Source organism: Idiotropiscis lumnitzeri, chromosome 19 (genome assembly GCF_059441095.1).
Source record: "Idiotropiscis lumnitzeri isolate Australia: NSW breed Sydney's pygmy pipehorse chromosome 19, RoL_Ilum_1.0, whole genome shotgun sequence".
NCBI classification, from domain to species: Eukaryota; Metazoa; Chordata; class Actinopteri; order Syngnathiformes; family Syngnathidae; genus Idiotropiscis; species Idiotropiscis lumnitzeri.
The window spans coordinates 7,448,053-7,466,929 of record NC_142409.1 but is presented as its reverse complement, the minus strand read 5'-3'; the positions used below and the strand labels follow the sequence as shown (position 1 = coordinate 7,466,929).

Here is an 18,877-nt window from a genome sequence, read left to right as displayed (position 1 = left end):
CTCTAAGAAGAAGCACAGAGACTGAGTAGGAGCAGCTCGACCACAAAACAAGGCCTTACTGTTCAGCCCCCCCCCCCCCCCCCCACACACACACACACACACACATCATCCTTCAAGGCACACCTTTGCATCCTGCTTTACACACATCGTGACCGGCCAAATCATGACCACAACTAAATGTGTAACCCCCGTTACAAGAATATACTTCAACATTTTAAGGAATAAGCTACAAGACAAAAAAAACTCCATTAAGTCAAATAAATAAAAAGTCACTTTTAATGAAGTCGTTCACGCTCACAATCAAGCTTACAGTCTGATCACACAGAGCAATGCAAATATTCATCTAAAACAAGACACACTGGTCGGTTTTGAATCAGACAAAAATAGATATATTTTTAAAAAATCTTTACAATAAGCTTGAATGTACACAGAGGAGTGTGCAAACCTACAGTCAACTCCTCAAAAGTTCTTGTACCCTGGTGTCAGTGTAAAAGTTTTTTTTTTTTTTATACAAATGTGCAAAAATTTCGGATTGATGTGGAATCCTTCAGCGCTCAGTGTACAAGTCCAGGATCCTCGGGTGCTCTCGCTGCACCTCGCAGTCCCGCCCTCTCGGATTTAAACACGGCTCCTCGCTGCTTTGCCTTTTCATTTTTCAAGTAAAGTGCTCCTCTAGCAAAAACCACACGGCATGAGATCAGTCTCGGATTTTTTTGCCACTGGTAAAAATAAATGAAAACACAGACGCAACAGTCCAGCGGGAGAAAAATATGGGAATGTTTTTTTCCAGAGTAAAAAAAAAAAAAAGTCCGCAACACTTGAAGGCCACTCCTGGACAGGAAGTCATACAAACTCCAGTTTGCCGTGGCCGCTGTACATCCCCCAGTGAACCAGGGATAATATTTTCTCATTGCTCAGGTCCACCTGTCTCATCTTGTCACAGGTCAGACAGCAGTTTTCGTGACCCGTGACAGGCACCATGCACTCCAGGTCCAGCTTGGCCACGTGGCCCTTCTTGGTGTGATGGCCGTGGAAGCTGTAGTGAAGTCGCGACAGCATCTGCTGCCGCTGGTCCTGCAGCCGCTTGTTCTCGCTGCGCAGCATACGGAGCGCCAACATGATGAGCAGCACCAATATGAGGCCGCCCGCGATGGGCACCGCGATGACAGCAGCTCGGAACCACACTTCCTTGGCCGAAGCGAGCTCCTGAACCCGAGTCACCAGGTGTCGGTTGTTGCTCTCGGGGTGGTACCGGTTATGATCTGCAGATAGAGATGAAATATTAGGAAGGTAAAAACACACGTTTGTGACTGCATGAAAAGCTTTTATGGTGACATCTCTGTTTTACAATATTTAAGCCGGTGGTGATATTTTTTTTTCCGTTTAGACAGAATCAAATGCACTCGACAGGCTGCTCGTTGCCCACCCCCTTTGGTGAAAAATAAAATTAAAAAAAGAAAGAAATGCGGGCAAAATCAAATGAGTCACCTTGTCCGTGCTAAGAGCCAAAATGAATTAGACTTGGTACAAATGAGTTCTGTCCAAGACAGGGTCACAGTTAAAAAAAAAAAAAAAAAAGAAAAATCCTCCATGTGAACTTGTAAGTGGGAAAATAACAACTCGAACATGAGTTCAAAAATCCAAGTGCTTGAACTGACCTCCTCAAATACAGAGGTTAATCCTATCAAAATTCAAAGTGAAGTTCGGTAAAGCTAGGTAGCCGAGAAAAAAGTAAGCAGGGAGGCTGGGCAAACAACAAATGTTTTTGAAGAAACCAGCATCTTAACTCACTGCTTCGGGCATAAGAAGGCAAGAAAAAAAATAGGAATCATAAAACTCCCCCGATATGTTCAATTCTCCTTGAAAGGCAAATAAACATTTTCTAACAAGTGAGTGTTTCTACTCCTCTTACCTGTGGAGTCCCTTGTGTGTGCCAGGTCATGCAGGCCTCTGTAGTTACACATGTCGTCATGGCAACAGTCCAGTGTGGCGGCACCAGCGAGGGCGTCTGCACCCCTCTGGTTGCTACAGATGTCGCCGGCGTTGGCGATGGGGTCTAAACACCCGTGTGTGAGCGGAGAGTTTGAGCTGAGCCGGTCCAACACCTTGGTGAAGCAGGCGTTCAGCTCCGACTTGCACATGTAGCCCGTGGCCACACAGTGCGGCGCGTCACAGTAACACCTTATTTCTCCTGGCGGGGGCAGAAAAATCGTATCATTTCGAGTTGTTCAAAGCATCATTTAGCCGACAAACCGTTACGTGTCTGTCAGGCACCTTGAAATGCTGAGTAGTTTTACTTTATTTTACTTTACAGTGGTTGAATCCTATATCTACTCGAGAGTTGAGAATGCTCTTAACGTCACAAACAGAATTCAACCAGTATACACGAATACTTTGATTCCTAACAATTATGCTGAAAATGATCCAGTTTCACTTAATTGGTGGGGAAATTATTTATTTATGACAAATAATGCATCTTTGTTCAACTATCACAGTGGTATACTCAATAGATAGACAGTACAATTACATTTCCACAAGCTAGCATGAAATTCAATCCTGACCAGTGTGTCCGTTTTTTTGTTAGATTTTCTCACATGTAAAATATGTGCCTTGGCGCAATAAAGATTGGGAAACACTGCTCTTTTGACATCACTCCATGTTATTTTACATTTCTGCATCAATTAAGCTTCATACGCCATTTTTACAAAACAGGAACTAGGTAGTATATAATTAGTGGTTTGTCCACTAAAGTCAATTTCTTTCAACTCAAATGGAAACTCATAAAGAGGGAGTCAGGGGGTTCCTAGTGGCGACAGAGGTTCCTTTTCCCCCCCATTTGCACGCAACCGAACTTCACTTGTGGCTTCCTGGGCAAGGAGGAGGGGTGGTGGGGCTGACACATCGAGGTCCCGACTTCAAGCGTGTGCAGCTACCTTATCATTACGACTGCCTGCTGCTTCTAAACCAGACCCAGTCATTAGTTCATCCATGACCTCTTGTCTTTTACAGCATATGCTCAAAAGACACGTGGGTGTTTCTACACCAGTGTTTGCCAAACTTTATAGAGGCAGGGCACATTTTTATACTAGAAAAAAATAAATCATAGCACGCCACCATACAAAAAGTGGATACATAATTTAATTATACTGTCTACCATCTTGTGTACACGCATTTAATGTCACGACCAATGATCAAAGATGCATTGTCTTTACTACATTGTTAATTTTTGAAATTGGATTATTTTCCATACGACCTCCCTACACTATCAAATGCAATACAATGTAAATTGTAGGAATGCTCCTGCACTGTATCTTAGCTAAAACATCAACTGCTCAGTATGATGCCGAAGTTTACCGTAATAAATCTGACAGTGATTTGTGCATTTTTTTTTTTATAGTTTGTGTATTTTAGATCAATAGATGATTATAAATTGTCATCTTTTGTTATTAACAAGGCAAACGCGGGGGAAAAAATCATTGCATCACAGTGCCAGTTCTCTCCTCTTTGAATGCAACAAGTTTCAGTGCAGGAGCACATTCATTAGATCAGTGTTTTGCCTGGGAATGATTGGAGCAGCAGGGCCCGGCAGGTCATTTGGAGAATATTTCATTAGAGAGGAGGCCCCTTTGTGGGCTGAAGGGGGGCGAGAGAGGAGGGGGGGTCGACCTGAGCACGGAAGCTTTTTGGCCCAGTTCACTTTTTATATGAATGGCAGCTTTAAAACCGAGTTATACTGAAGGTATCCTTGGGGAGACAATGCAACTAAATAGTACATTGATTTTTTTAGTATGAACCACAATGTCTTTATGTAGAAAACTACACGTAATTAAGAGTGCAACAACTATCAGTTAGCTACACTGTAGTTACCCTGATAGTTAACTAGGTTAATAGCAGATGTGCGAATTGCATCTGTTTTCTGTTTTGTATTACGGAGAATGTTGTCATTGGTAACCATTTAAGTATTTTATGGTGCATTTAGACATTTTTTACTCGGAAGCGGTAAAGAAGAAACGTGGCAAAGACCCAGCGCAAAAAGATACCTTTCGTTAGAAGCACAGCCATGGCGCAGAGTTCCAGTTGCAGCCAAATTGAAATAAGACTGAAGTGACGATCCATTGACGCCAACGTTGATGCGCAACACGCGCTTGTGTGTCCACAACTAACAGCACTGTCGTCCCTCGAGACAAGAGCTGGACGTGGAAAAAATATATAACGCGCTTTACATGGAGCTACGGAGAAAAACTGTCCATTACGACTCATAAAATAAGTTGACTCGCAATTCCAAAAGTAGAAAAGGGGCTCCGGGATGCTTTCTCAAATCATACAAACGTTGCTTTTAAAAACAGCCGCACATTACAACCGAGTCAAAAAGCACTGCGTCTACTTCAAGTCCAAAAAGAAAAAAAGAGAAGATTTACTCCTGTTGTGAAGTCTGTCAAATTGTACATCTGAAACACTGGTCCGTCGTTTATGCTTTCTCCCTCTGGTACCGATGATGTTGAGGCATCATCTAAGTATTCCTGGAAGGAGGATTTGTTGAAAATGAGGGACAATTCCGTTTTGTCAGACAGTACGAGTGGACTCGAAGTAGTCAAGATATAACAGAAGAAATAGCTGTGGTCTGCTAAAACTCCGCCTCTTCAAGCTGATTGGCCAGTCTGTCGGGAAACATTGTGCAATCCTCTATCCGGTGTGCTTCCTTTCAAAGTAAAGCCATTTTATTAATGAATTGGCGTGGGCGCAATATACCTATATGTTAACACCCCCCCCTCCAAAAAGGAATAGTAACAATTGTAAGTAAACTACGTTTTAAAGACTTATTTAATGTGGTGAACACCCAGAGTCATTACACCCTGAAAGTTGTGAATATCTTGGACTCAGTGCAATGCTTTCAAAATAAAGTAATATATTGTATCAACCCTGTGGGCGTTGTATTCAATTGATGAGGAAAACATCACACATTCCACAAACATGTTGAGTTCATTGACGACTATGACCCGACAATTGTCAATAAGCATGAAAAGGAGCGTGAATGGCTGTTAAACAAATTTCTTAATTGAATAGTTACATTTTCCACGACTGCTTATTCCCCACGGAAGGGAAATGTGTTTAGTGCTTGGTTAACTACTTTATTTATATAGCTGATTTATTTACAAGTAAGTATACACATGTTAAAATTGTGCATTATTTGTTCATACTCTAATGTTGGCCTTTTAATTTACAAATTAAACCCCTCTATGAGCCTCTATTATTCATATATCAGGAAATTGAAAAGAGTATTTTTCCATAGAGACATTTCCCATCATTGGTGTACTTATTTAATTGCAAAGTAAAAAACATTGACTCTTTTGGGTGTACGTTTTTGGTCATCGCAATGTTGAGTCATTTTACTGCATCGGTGAGCTATTGTCACGAAAGTGTGGTCAGTGTTTGTACCTACAGCGTCATCCTTGCTTTTGCAGCCAGGTTGACGCCGGACTGAACCTTCAAGCCTTTAGGCGACCAGGCTGCTATTGCCACTTTAGGGAGGAGCGGACAGTCGTTAAGAGAAATTAGCAATCCAAAAAGGCTCATGGCGCCACTGAGACGACGTCACACACGCGCGCACACACGCGTTCACACTATAACTTGTCACAATCTGCAATGCAAAATTGAATGCACGGTTAAAGCAGTAAACATATATTCTAGTTTCTTTAAATTGTTTGTTCAACTCAATTAAATGAATTAAAAGTGATTTACATGCACTACGATTAAAAACGGGCTGTCACTTGTATACAAGTTATATGGCTGCCATATTGACGCTTTCTGCATGACGCCAACGGCCAACTGAAAATAAGGATACAGCTTTTGTGAAAAATACACATGATAATTACAGCAATTATCTGCAATTCACAGAGGCGCCAGTCCGGGGCTGTTTCAGCTATGCAAGGAACTGCTGCAGATAGAAATGTCTGGAGTCGTTAAAATACCGCTTTCTCTCTTAAAACTATAAACGCAAGTGTATTATTCCTTCTTATTATAGACCATATATATGTATGGGTCTTGTTGTATTATATAACGTGATCTTTTTCATAATATGGACTTATTTCGCTCTACTGTGATCGCGTTCTATTTTAGAAGGTAATGTTAGTCTGCCATCTTGTGGTGAAAATTGGTAGAAGCAGCACAGTACGTTTAAACCACTAATTTGATACACCAAGTCAACTATATTACAGGTTATCGACCTTAAATTAATAGCCAGCAAAGCTATTTATATTATAACATAAAAACTATTTAATACTGGTTTTAGTGTTTAGAAGTGTGGACAGCCTATTAGGTTACATGTTCTCCCCGCGCTTGGTTGGATTTCGCTTCTTGCTCAAAATCTGCAAGAAGTCTACAGCTCAGTTTATTTTTAAAATTGCACTACGCCTACGCTAGGGGATGATATAGCCTCGTCAGCGCCAGTATTTTATTTTCTCTTTATTGTGGCAGCATCCAAACTATATAGCTTTAATTGGGTGATATGACTGCAATTCTAGCACTCTGTAGCATTTAAAAAAAAAAGCATCTTACTCGAAAAGTATCAGTTTTTTTTTCCTGTTGAGAGGATGGGTGTTAACAAGCTTTCAGCACTTGGTCTTATTGATGCATTGCAAATGACCTTTTTCAGTGCCTAGTTTCACACATTAGGCAACAAGGCGACACTTGCATGTGTGAACCAGTCCAGACGGTGAGGTCTTTGTTCAACAAAAAACACCCCCTGCTGCGTGGTGTCTGTTGACATGATGGGTGGGGCCGGTGGGGGTCTGCAGGTAACATGTTCCTAAGATCACGAGCAAACTAAAAACAAGCCTCTTAAATTACCCTTTAAATCAATCAGAATGGAGTCAAAGTGGCCGTATTTTGATTAATAACCCCACTTTGAAAATGCGGCGTTCACATAGAGACACACTAAGGCAGACGGACTTCCTCCATTCCCTCTTTGGCTTCCACTCCTCACTTTGATGTGAGCCATATCGAGGATGCAACAGGAGACAGGCAGACTGTCTCCACGCTTGTCGTGATAATGGACTGAATATTCCCTGCATTAGATCCCACAATACATGCAAACAGCTTTGATGATAAAGACCAACTTTAAGGTTCTGAATCCCAAAGCCTTCATGCAGACTTTATCTTTAGACTGCTTAGAGAGCGAGGTAACTGATGGCATCCACTGGTGTGTTTATGTTCATGCAAGGAAGTGAGATTTTTGTCGGCTTATCTGTGTTGGATCGTCAGGGGGGGGGCAGGTGGTCGGTGGGCAGAAGAAAGTCTTCCCAATTTTGTCCCCAGTACTATCAATAGTTAATATTGTTAAATGTGAATTTCACCATGTTTCTATGTGTGTTGCAGGTTCTTAAGCCTATGGACCTTCCAGGCCTTAAGAAATCCATCAAGACGAGACCCCCCAGTATCTCTCCATTCCAGCTGGGCCCTCATCAACAAAGCATCTTGAAACAATTTAGCTAAACAATTGTGACTGTGGATGTTTTGTTTTTGACTGAAGCAGACAAGCACTTTATTCACAATCACCAAGAAAGCAAAGTCACACACTATACTGCCATTTTGTCATGTTCTTATTCACTTTCAAACCAAGTTGATTTTGCAGCTATTTTGAAGGTGGCCAACAGTAAGCGTTTTCTGCGCATTACCGTAATGCACCGTGATGTACAGTATTAAAAATCACAGTGGCGGCTTGACTTCGTCTTTGCGAGTGGAGGCTGGCCTGACTGCAGTCCTAATTTCTGTATAAAATTGACCAGTTGATTGCTTCTCATGAAATGTTCAAAATATTCAAACATGTTAATCGATTTTTGAACACAGCAAATAGCATTTAAGACTTTTCAAAATGATTATTTTTAGCTTTTTTTTCCACCCATGAATTTCACATTTTGAACTGAGCGACTTCAAAGTTTTAAGCAATGTTTACTGAGACGCACCTGAGCTTCCTGTGTGCTACCCGTACTCCGCAAGAATATCGGGATAATCTAATACTCGAATATTATTAGTTTCTATTCAGTCGCCAAGAGTGAAGGGGGCGCCGCAGAACTCAGAGGTGCAATAGATTGTATAGAAACCTTTCTATTACTCGCCGAAAACACAGCTGTCTATCACCGGAAGATCTCCTCATTGAACCGGATATGACCGTTCTTCTTCGCCATCTAAAAGTTTTTCGCGAATTACATCTCGTTGGTGATTAGCGCCACCTATGTTCCAGTGTATTTACATATATTTCACTTGTGGTCGTAAGAAACACTTTTAGCATACTGCACCACCAGTGCTCAGCACGTCATCCTGTAAATAATAACGAATCATTTCCCTATCCGATTTAATTATCCTCACAGGGCACAAATAGACAAAGGGGACTGGAGATTGTATTTCAACTCCAGGTGACCATGAGACGATTCGGTAGGCTTGCCTCAGTATTGTCTCTGCTGTACATGTGGTATGGTTGGCTTGTTCAAGATGCGACCCTGTTTCACATGAAACCGTCATCTGCGAATGAGCATGGAAAAATACACGACAACAAACCGTCATCTGCGAATAAGCATGGAAAAATACACGACAACAAAGTTACATGTTTAAAAATCAACACAAGTTTTGTGGACGACCTGCGCTTTACAGGTGATCAGTGTGCCGAGGGGGGCAGTTCATAAATGAAGCTCATCAAGAAGGCAAGACGACATGACCCTTGAGAGACATATTTTATTACATCTGTCATATACTTCAGGAAACAATACACAAAGCAATGATGTAGTCACCTTTACTGAATGTGTGGTGGAACAACTTTGCAGCATGGGGAATCCTGTGATTTAACAGTGGAGGGCAAACAATAACAAAGATGGGACATGCTTGTTGAATATCTTATTTTATTTTTTGTTTTATTTAGTCAAACAGAAGGTCAAAAAAAAAAAGCCATCAGGAGAGGGATGTGTAGGCGAATGAGACTTTCAACAAGGCACTAGCATCATATCAAACCAAACCCAACACTCCAATAAAATAATCAGGGTTCTCTTCAGCTTAACATGCTCACTATCATACATACAATTCACATTTTAACCTTGTAACCAAACATACACCTCTGCCCAAACCTGCCCGTTTGCTTCTTGTCCCTTCCTACAGAGTGCAAATCAAAGTGTAAATCTCTACAACTCTTTATAAATAAACCCTTTGAATGTTGTCCACTTTGTTGACTGTACAATGGAATGAACCTGCATGTCGAAAGGGAAAAAAATAATATTTATATATATATATATATAAAATAATAAAACTGGAACTTGGAGGATGTGGCAGGACCAGGCTGCAGCCAGTCAAGGGGTGTGGGAATGATTCAAAGCCAACGTCCCATCTATTATTTGTATCTTTTGGAATCACACGCAACCACACCACCAGGCACTAGTTTATCAAGACTGGGAGATGCAGGGGCACCCAGAAGCTGCAAACACACCACCCAACCAATAGGAGCAGTTGTGAGAACTTTGCTGGAAGGGGATGCTTCACCATGCCTGAGTGCACTTCACCCCAAGAGGGCTAAGAAGGGGAAGAGTCAGGAGTTCGAGGAGCAAAACGGAAATGATACCAGTGTTATGCTGTATAGCTAGGCTTCTGTGTAAGTCACTGACTCTTCTGTCATCTATGAGTTGACAACAGGAAGCTGCAGACGAGTTCACATGAAGGAAAAAAGGCTAGCTAAAAGGGTGTAGCCGCCTAGGTGCTGATTAGTTTGGATGTCAAAAGCTTTGATAGACACGGCTTTCCATGGCTTCATTCTACAAAACATATTTACAACATAGATAACATCTACAAGAAATCTACATGTATTTTTTTGTATCTTTTTTTTTTTTTTTTTTTTTAACAAAGCGGAATCGTAACCCCCTCCAACTTTCTTCTTTCTTGGCTCTTTGCCGCCCAAACGGTCCAAAGCTAAACCAACAACCGCTCCTGTGTGCATGTGTAAAGAAGGCGCTCGAGAGAAACTCTACAACCGCTCTGCCTCTGGCTTCCAGCTATGTGCAATGGGTCTCCCTCCACCTGTACCCTTTTTTTTCTCTTCTTCTTCAAACCTCCTTAAACGCCCGCTTCGACTTGAGACAAGAAGTTCTCAGACCATGAAAGAATTCTGGTTCTTCAACTTTTCAAGTTCTTTGATTTGCTGTCTTAGAAACAGTATCCTGAGGGAGAAAGAAATCAAGAAGGGAAATGTCATCTATCTAATTTAGACGATGATAGAATCACAAAGCAGTCTTTACCTTTGCTCACGCAATGTGGCTTGTATTTCGCTGACTCGGACCAACGAGCGTAGGTTTTTTAGCTCAGTGCAGTTCTCAGACATGCAAATGCTGCCCATCGTGTGAGCTTCTTCACGTAATCTTGATGCCTGTGATGTAATTATCATAATTCAGAGATAGGGCCAGTGTTTAGATCACAGAGGACCTTTCTCTTGCACAAACGCACGCACTTGACCTGGGTGCGCTGTTAAGTGTATCGGTACATTCTTTTTCCCAATATGAATAAAATTGATTACATTTGAGCAAGTGGTACAAACCTGTTTCTCTGCATGTTCAGCAGGCCAACCTTGGACATGCTTGATAAGATTCTCGTTGAAGTGAGCAGCAAGGGTGGGTGTGAAGGAGCAGGTGGGCCGGGACGTGGAGGAGGTGGGCGTAGCAGAGGCAGACGTTGGGGCATTGCTGCTGCTGCCAGGTGCGACGTGGTTTGAACCTGGGGAGGGACTCCGCTGACTGCTGTGGTCGACAGCAGAAGCACAGCACAGTGTGAGGTTATGTCAACCTCAAACCTTATCAGACCAGGAATCAAGTTGAAAATGAACAGCACAATGTACAGCAATACAGGGATTATGTCCAATATCGCAGCATGCACGTTGGATGTTGATGCTTAATTGTCTTGAACTTTTTTTTCTTTTTCAGGAAATTAGATGCCATTGATATTTGCACGACAAACTCTACTTAACAAACACTGCCTAATAGAATGAAGGAACATTAATCTCCATGGCGTGTTACTTTTACACTTTGACTACTTCCTTTTTCTAGCCTTGTGAATGTGTGTATGGCGAGGTATATCAGCCAGCTATTACTAAGATGCACATTTACATTGAATGAGCTGTAGTGCCTTCACAACTTGAGTTCAAAAGTTTGAGCTCATGTCCAGAAACTGTGCCACTAAAATACAGATGAATGAGACAGCTACATTTCCTCTAATCACCAGCAGAAAGAAACACAACCCAGTGACGACATCATCTTGTGAACCAACAATATTCACAAATGTGAAAACTAAGGTCCTCTCCTCACATTTTCATAATGGTCAAACCGATAGTAATAATTACAGAACACGTGACTGTGAGATTAAAAATATGCTCTTTTTGTCATAAATTTTTAACATGCATGCCTCTTACATCACAGGCAACAAAAGAACACAACCTCCACGGCTTCCAAGTGCTCTTACCCTTGGCGCTGGAGGGTGCGTGGTGACGCTGTGGTCGCATCATGAGCGTGCTGCTTGTCGCTGGGGAGGGGTTGTTGGGACGTCTGTTGTGGATGAGATGACTGCTTGACTGCTGGCGTGCTGGCCTATAAAACAATCACCAGTCATGCAGGTATGATACAAGCCACATGTATCATTTTATAATCTGGGCTTTATCATAGATGGAGACCATAACAGGACTCCTTGTTCAACACATCAGCCAGTCAGAGTGAAGGCTCCATGTATGGATATCTATGGAATTGCCGCCTGCCTGAAATGTACGTGTTTTGCTTGCTTTTTTTTTTTTTTTTTTTAAACAATCGTCAGATCGAATGTTTTGTGCAGCTTTGCAACTTGTTGAGCGGCTGGTGTTTGAACTAACAACCGGGGGGAAAACACATCCCAGGATCAACAAGTGATGAAGTGTGGAGCAGAAGTATGTCAGCAATGAAAAATAAGAACAGGAATAAAAATCCTACCTTTGACAGTGAGATGACCGGCTGCGTGCTGAGTAGAGGTTTGAGGGGACCAGCATTAGCTTGTGGTGTGCTGATGCGAGGAGAAACGTAGGATCTGGGTGATGATGCGTCGGACGTTAACGACATTGGTGACTGGTTGGACTGCTGAGCTGCTAATGATCAAACCAAAAAGACGCCAATTTGCAAACGTTATTAAGCAGCAGAAAATGTCATTTTCATCCTTGTGGTCGCAGCATGCTCTGCTGAATGCTATAAATACTAAGCACATTTTTTGTACAGCTTTCTATGGGTTTCTCTTACCTTGGCTGGAGAGTTGAGCCGCTTGAGAGAGAATAGTCGTAATATTGAAAGCTGATGGTCCAGCAGTAAGGATCTTATGAAGCATCGACTGTAATGAAGCTTGTGTGACGGCAGCTGTCAGAACTAAACAAAAGAAAACAAGATAAAAACAAACTGCCTCCACGCACAAACTGCTTGACAAGCAGGATTTGTGCACACGCTGTATACTACAATAAAAGACATGCACAAGGGGTCATCGGTTTAGGAATTTGTACCCAAGTGGAAACCAACCATAGTCTACCGCTAGGAGTAGGAATTAAGCATAGCCGAACGTCGCCCGCAGTTTGCGAAAAGCTTACACAGGTGGCGGCTTGCTGGTTTGCGTTGTTGCTGCAAATCAATGAAAACAGAGAGTGTACGCACCTTCGTTGATTTTTGCCATGTCCATACTGGCATTATTGAGCTGCAGGGCAGTCTGAAGTGCAGGGAGAAGCTGGCGTAACAAAGTGGGGTCTTGGAGAAGCGGAGGAGCAGGGGACTGCAGGACTGGGGAGACAGGGACTGTCGAGGATGATGTCGATGATCCCGGGGTGCCTGATGAGGGGTTCAAGCTCCCTGGGCCAGAAGATGATGACTGGGTCGCATGAGTCGTAATGGGTTTCTCCACTTGTGCTGACTCTGAAGTAAACAGAAAGGAGGTTGTCATTTTAACTGTTACATAAGATTACGTCTTCCTTTACTACCCTTCCTGCAGCATCAACTATTCATTCACGATTTGAGATTTAAGTTGCATGAAGGGTTGATGTTAAAACATCATTTGAATGGTTTATGTCGTTCTTACTTGTTGCAGAAAACCCAGGGGGCACCGATGTCTGCATAGCCTCCCTTCTGTAGTCCCTGTCCTTGGGGAAACTGTTGACAACTGCTGTCTGTTTGGTTGCCTCTTTTTGTCGCTGTTCTCTGTCAAAGATGAGTGCATACATGCTTAACTTTATGGATCCAACATAATCAAGAGCTTTAGTGAATGGATAACTGCTACCTTTCCAGCCATTCCTTGGGCTTCTCCCATTGGGACACCTCTGTTCGGCAGTTGTAATAGTATTTCTTCCCAGATGAGCTGATGTGCTCCGACCAGTCATCACCTGGTTCGTGAGTCTGACAAAAAGAATAGGGCAAAATTCAGACGTGAGTGCAATTACCTATTACAAAAGGGGCCTGATGCAAGAGGTTGCAATCTCATGTGAAATAAAGGCAAAGCTAGGTAGCTTTCACAAATGCCTTTTGAATTTAAGTAGTCCAAGGGGCTGTATAACCCAAATCAATACTTTGAGCTGACAAACCCTATCAACACCTCAGGAAAATTCTGGAAATATTGTCAGGAACATTTGCATCTCAGCCAAACAAACACGCACCAGCCAAAAAAACTCTGAACACCTCAACTATTTTAATTATATTACGATTATTTATATTACAGTTCCTTTGAATAATTTAACAAGTAAACAATTTCGACCTCCCTTTGACAGTGGAACATGTGTCAACTGTCCGTAGCAAAATACAGCCAACCCAGAACACCTTTCTTCTCCCCCCCAGTCTGTTGTGACAGACTGTGTAGGATACGAGCTACATGCAGCCCTTTTTGTGATCACCTGACCACAAATGACCCAATCAAACGATTCATTTACCAGAAGAGATTTGCCGGATTTGCGGCGGAACATAGCAGGACTTGTATCAAAGTTAAGAAGTTGACTCACTTAAGATGGTTTTTTTAAGAATGAATGGCCGGACAAAAGCTTTTCTATTCTTCTGTAAGCTGGCTCAAAACCACCATGTCTCAAAGCGAGATTGGTGACTCATTCAAACGCGGGAACATAAAACAGCACTTCCAACCACCAAGTTAAGACATCAGGATGACAATGACACACACACTCAACGATAACGGTCCCCCCAAAAAAAAAACAATCCAAGTAGTTGTATTTAAGAAAATATATGGAGCAGCGGCAACTTACTGTGTCTGAGGGTTTGCTGGGGTTTGAATGTGAATTGGAGCTTTGAAGGGTACTGTGGTTGTGAGAATTTTCATGTGGCGAAAAACTGGTCCCTGCAACAGAAGAAGTCGTTTTAACGCAAAAATCCACATACACGTTATTTTATTGAACTCATTTGATTTCCAAGAATGCTGTGCTAAGTTAAAAATGACCCTGGTGTAGTGATCGCTATATTTGTTTTAATAATCACTTATGATTTACATGGCTCAGCCTCATGACAGCTTTCAGCAAAATTTATTTCTGAAGTGGCACCAAGTGGAAGGAAAAAATATCCTGTCACGCAGGACCAGTCAATGTCTTATTTAAAACCTGCCAAAGCCAAAGTCAAGAAAAATAGGCATCGTAATTTTTTTTTTTGTTGAGCACAGGGGCACCTCGACATGTCTTGAATGCGCAGAGAAAAGTTACAGTGCTCAAGAAATCACATCATCAATCAACTAGACATGCTGGAGAATATGCAAAGTAGCAGGAAGATGAGGATTGGGTCACCAACCTTGTTCAAGTTCTGAAGAACTTTTAATGTTCTAAACTGTTCCTAATAAAGATTGCGAGGATTTGGATCAATTGTACTTTTTTGTGGAATTCTTGATGCGGCCCAGACTATCGCCAGCTATCCCCAGTTGACTGCGCGACACAGCTTTTGTTGGTAAACACACATTTGCTTGATAAAATGTATCAACTAACCGGTAATAACTGTGAATTGTTTTGTTGATAGTCTTCATCACAGAACCTTGAGCATCTCTCTTCTGAGATGGGCTGACTCACATGCACCCAACGCATGCAAGAAATTATCATGTAAAATGACTAAATATAACATTTGCTTACTTCACAGCTATCAAGGATGCCCAGCTTGCTTGAGCAGCTGTGTGTGCGCGCTTGCGTCAGTGCTCTCAGCTGTTGACTTTCTTTGTCACTGTGATTATTTAACCGAAAATTGAGACGCCATTGGCAAATCTTGCTCCCTATCAAGTTATGTTTGTAAACAATGCCTTTTCACCTCCAGGTCAATTCATACGGTAAAAATTCCAACATTATGTTGATGCATCATAACAACAAACCATGTGATATCTCTGTTTTCTCTTATAGGTCACAAGAAGATGGACAGGAGGTTTGACGTGCAAACTACAAATATGAACGCAAAATTGAGTTAACTGGTAATCAACCGGCCTGCAATACACCAATAAATCATCAGGTGCACTTTGAAAGAGCGACTCAAGCAAATCATTCTCATGGCAAAAAGACATACTTGCTACTAAGAAGTGTGAACAGAACGAACCGTGCCAAATTAAAGCCATGTCTTGCTTACATGCCCATTATACTTGCATCACTAGGAAGACGTTCAAATCATTTTTTTCTGCAACTTTCTTCATGCATTTTCAGATACATTTGGAATCATACATGCATAACACATCAGCTCATCTCGTAAGCTGCCAAAGTCGTCAACAATACACTGCGTTATACATCACAGCTCCGAATGCCAAGGAGGCGGCACAGACATACACTCGTTATAGCAGACTGGGCTTGGAGTGTTTTCACACTGCGCAAACTGTGTTAGAGCTCCTTTGGAATGATACCTGATATTAACTTCGCCAAGAAGGAAACAATCAATTTAATTTGTATGGCAGAAATTTTTCAAATGCAACAAATCTTCTTGGTGAACGTCATGATACATTTTAGTCGTAAAAAGTGTGGAATATTATAAAACATGCCTTGTTTGCCGAGAAAGAGCTTTATTACAACGCATACATTCCAGTTGTTTGTAATGTTCTATGTATTATATTGAGCACATAGACATGGCACAAATATGTATCTCATTCTTATCTAGTCATGTAGCACCAATTTAAGAAGTGATTTTCTGTCACAACTGCAAACTGTCCTTTAAGGTAGGGAAAACAGGTAGAAACCCAGTAAAAACGTACTTATTTTCTCCTCTGAATACGCGAGAACCAGGCCACTTATACATCATGGCTGTCACTTTTTTTTTTCGGACTGGTTCAAAGCAAGGTAACGCTGCATGTTGGTTAAGAGGGGAAAGCAACTGAATCAAGCATGCACCTTTTTCATAACAACTGTGTAGCACAACCTTATTCTAAATAAAACGGCATAAAGATTCCAAGCAACAGAGGCAGCAGTTTCACTTGCTCTCCTATCCAAACTCCTTCATGACCAATAAAAATATCAATTAATTCCACTTGACATGATGTTTGTAATCTAATCTGTTTATTAATTTCTCACCTCCATCGCGATCTCTGGCCCTGTGTGCATGGACAGCCTTTGCTCTATTGTGCCCTGTGCTGTCACTGTGTTTGTTTTCTGGGCTGTCAGACCTCCGGAGCATTTTGCAGGGAGGGGTGACATCGGAGTGGTCTCGCATCTTTTCATGTCGGTGATCTCCTCCAGGATGGCTCTTGGACGAGTATTTGAGAGTCTAGGATAAAATACATTCATTAAAAAAAACACACCGAACACATCCTTACTGACATGCATCACACATCGTCAGTAGGTCTGGTCAACATTATGTGTTGACTACAATCCTTCAATATCATGTGCATCTCGGACACCACACTGCCTGTCACATTCTGCGAAGCTTTAAATTGTATATTGCATGACTTATTCTATAGCTCATGACAATAAGAGAGGACAAAAATAACTGTTCGAATTGCGGCGTAATATGACGTATGGAGATCCAGTGTTGATTAAAATCACTGCCGCTTTACATACACACAATGGTACTACTCGCATACTAATGTTTATCCGTACATGTTTGGAATGTTGAAACGTCTCAAGTCGCCTGCAAGATTAAAAAAAATACGGCCAGGCCTTAATCAGACTGGCTAGCAGGCGAGCTAACGGTAACAAGCTAATAGCTTGAACTGCTGTAAAACTCGCCAATATCTTGACTCAGCGACAGGCGCTAATTAATACACTCGTTATACACTGTTTATATGGCGGTGGTCTTCATGGGCTAATATTGCAGCGCCGAGGCAGCATTTTCTAACAAATATCTACTTTTCACTTTTCCGCACTGACTGCGGCCTGTTGAGCTCCCCAGAAGCCTGAACCGGAGTTTCCATTTTAATCTGATTTGCTGCTAGCAAGCTACGTTGAGCTTCCAAGTACCTGATAGGGCTGAGAATCTCTTCGGTCGCACCTGCAATCACAAAGACACAACATGTGAATAGAAGGCTTGTAATGTCAACGTTGAGGAATGGATCAAAGCGAACGCGCAACTTTCCAGACACTTATTTTGGTTTCAGTAAAAAAAATGGCGGATTGTCAAGCGTAGCAATTGGCGAAAGGAAAATGTGAAGAAGAATCGTAAAAAAAAGATGTTTACCCATCGCCGAGTCTCGGTTGTTTCCTCGCATACATTACCATCAATGCCGTGTTTAGTGTGTTTAGAGTGGGATGTGAAAGACTAATGACGGCACTGTAATTTTCTTGCGTATTCGGCGACCTGAAATCGTCAATTTGAGCCTAGCTGGTAGGTATTACGATGCTATAGGCAGCAGTGGTGGAACGAGCGCCCTCCCTCACTCAGTCCATTTCCCGCACAACGGTGGTGGCTCTCCGGATCACACGACAAAACGTAGCAGTGCGGTGCTAGCCGGGTTGCCAGGTAAAACAAATTGACGAACTCCTGGGTAACAAGATGAGATGATGATGAATGAGAATTTGTCAATATGACCAATGTCGTAAAAAGAATATTTGCTGTTTGAGTATGTAATTCATTTATGAATCAGATTTAACTTAGTACCATTTATACGGCGCAATGAGGATACAATTAGCCAAATCTGGCAACCCTACCATGAAGCGTCTCTCATCCCTCTCTCGAAAGCTACATGACTCACACACTCAAACCCCAGTCAAAAATTTGCAACTCGCCATATGTGAGTTTTGGCAACTAAAGCCAGAGTATACGATTAATACCCTTGTAACGTTAAAATTATTCCACGATATTAACCTAGGCACAATATATAGCCACACCTACCCATGTTGAGCACTTGTTGTATACTGCCATCTAGTGGCCAATGATTGACATTGCTGCAAGATCCTGACGTCTCCGTCATTCCACGGTACAAAAACAGTGACGGTGGATTAATTTATGAAAGAAAAAGTAAAAAAAAATAAGTTATAATAATTTCTTAGAGATAAAACTAGAACACCCGTTATATTGCCTCAATTTGTTACACTCTCCCCACATCCCACCTCTAAATTACATGGCCTTTAGGGGGAGGCACCTGACCGCATTTAGACTGGTTTGAAACAAAAATTATATCACAAAACTATATTTATTTGCATCACGAGTCATGTTGATACTCAACAAATAATTATGGGAGTAGGACGTTGATACTTCATTGGGATAACTGGAAATCGTAAAATGTGTCGTAACACTTTTTTTATGAATGTAATGCATCACAGTGCACTCGCGTACAAATTCGTGTCAAAGATGCTTGCTTGTGATTGGCTATTATGACACACCAATGAAAATAAAGCATTTAAGTAAACAAGTCCGCCTTTTAAAGCCATAGGCCAATGAACAAACGGATGGGGCGGTCCCTTTGTTAGGGC

The 18,877-nt window shown here is 41.8% G+C and overlaps 2 protein-coding genes across 4 annotated transcripts; both read right to left on the bottom strand.

The window, feature by feature from the left end:
• Nucleotides 1-253: 253 nt before the first annotated feature.
• Nucleotides 254-4,590, bottom strand: bambia (BMP and activin membrane bound inhibitor a). The gene is made up of 3 exons (XM_088283602.1): nt 4,041-4,590; nt 1,913-2,191; nt 254-1,262 (listed from the first exon to the last, which is right to left on the bottom strand). Exons 1-3 carry the CDS (start codon nt 4,258-4,260, stop codon nt 844-846), a joined length of 918 nt encoding a protein of 305 aa, XP_088139728.1. The 5' UTR covers nt 4,261-4,590; the 3' UTR covers nt 254-843.
• Nucleotides 4,591-8,707: 4,117 nt separating this feature from the next.
• On the bottom strand, nt 8,708-18,214 carry waca (WW domain containing adaptor with coiled-coil a). Of its 3 annotated transcripts, none has more exons than XM_088283374.1 (13): nt 18,113-18,214; nt 17,426-17,456; nt 16,541-16,733; nt 14,267-14,358; nt 13,300-13,415; nt 13,102-13,220; nt 12,684-12,938; nt 12,282-12,404; nt 11,982-12,133; nt 11,485-11,609; nt 10,568-10,766; nt 10,272-10,399; nt 8,708-10,193 (listed from the first exon to the last, which is right to left on the bottom strand). In XM_088283374.1, exons 1-13 carry the CDS (start codon nt 18,127-18,129, stop codon nt 10,124-10,126), a joined length of 1,620 nt encoding a protein of 539 aa, XP_088139500.1. In that variant the 5' UTR covers nt 18,130-18,214; the 3' UTR covers nt 8,708-10,123. The 3 variants fall into 3 exon arrangements, with proteins under 3 accessions (XP_088139500.1, XP_088139498.1, XP_088139499.1); XM_088283372.1 differs by lacking the exon at nt 18,113-18,214 and adding an exon at nt 17,643-17,885; XM_088283373.1 differs by lacking the exon at nt 18,113-18,214 and adding an exon at nt 17,643-17,885 and having other exon boundaries at nt 11,982-12,130.
• Between the last annotated feature and the right edge of the window lie 663 nt (nt 18,215-18,877).

Bases quoted from the DNA above. Each gene is read 5' to 3' on its own strand.
- bambia (XM_088283602.1), bottom strand. From the start codon at position 4,260: ATGAGTCGTAATGGACAGTTTTTCTCCGTAGCTCCATGTAAAGCGCGT. The intron at 2,192-4,040 runs GTATCTTTTTGC...TGCCCCCGCCAG, and splicing joins GGCTGTGCTTCTAACGAAAG to GAGAAATAAGGTGTTACTGT. The intron at 1,263-1,912 runs GTAAGAGGAGTA...CTCTATCTGCAG, and splicing joins ACACACAAGGGACTCCACAG to ATCATAACCGGTACCACCCC.
- waca (XM_088283372.1), bottom strand. From the start codon at position 17,683: ATGGTAATGTATGCGAGGAAACAACCGAGACTCGGCGATGG. The intron at 17,457-17,642 runs GTAAACATCTTT...TTGTGATTGCAG, and splicing joins CAACCGAGACTCGGCGATGG to GTGCGACCGAAGAGATTCTC. The intron at 10,400-10,567 runs GTTTGTACCACT...ATTACATCACAG, and splicing joins CTGAACATGCAGAGAAACAG to GCATCAAGATTACGTGAAGA.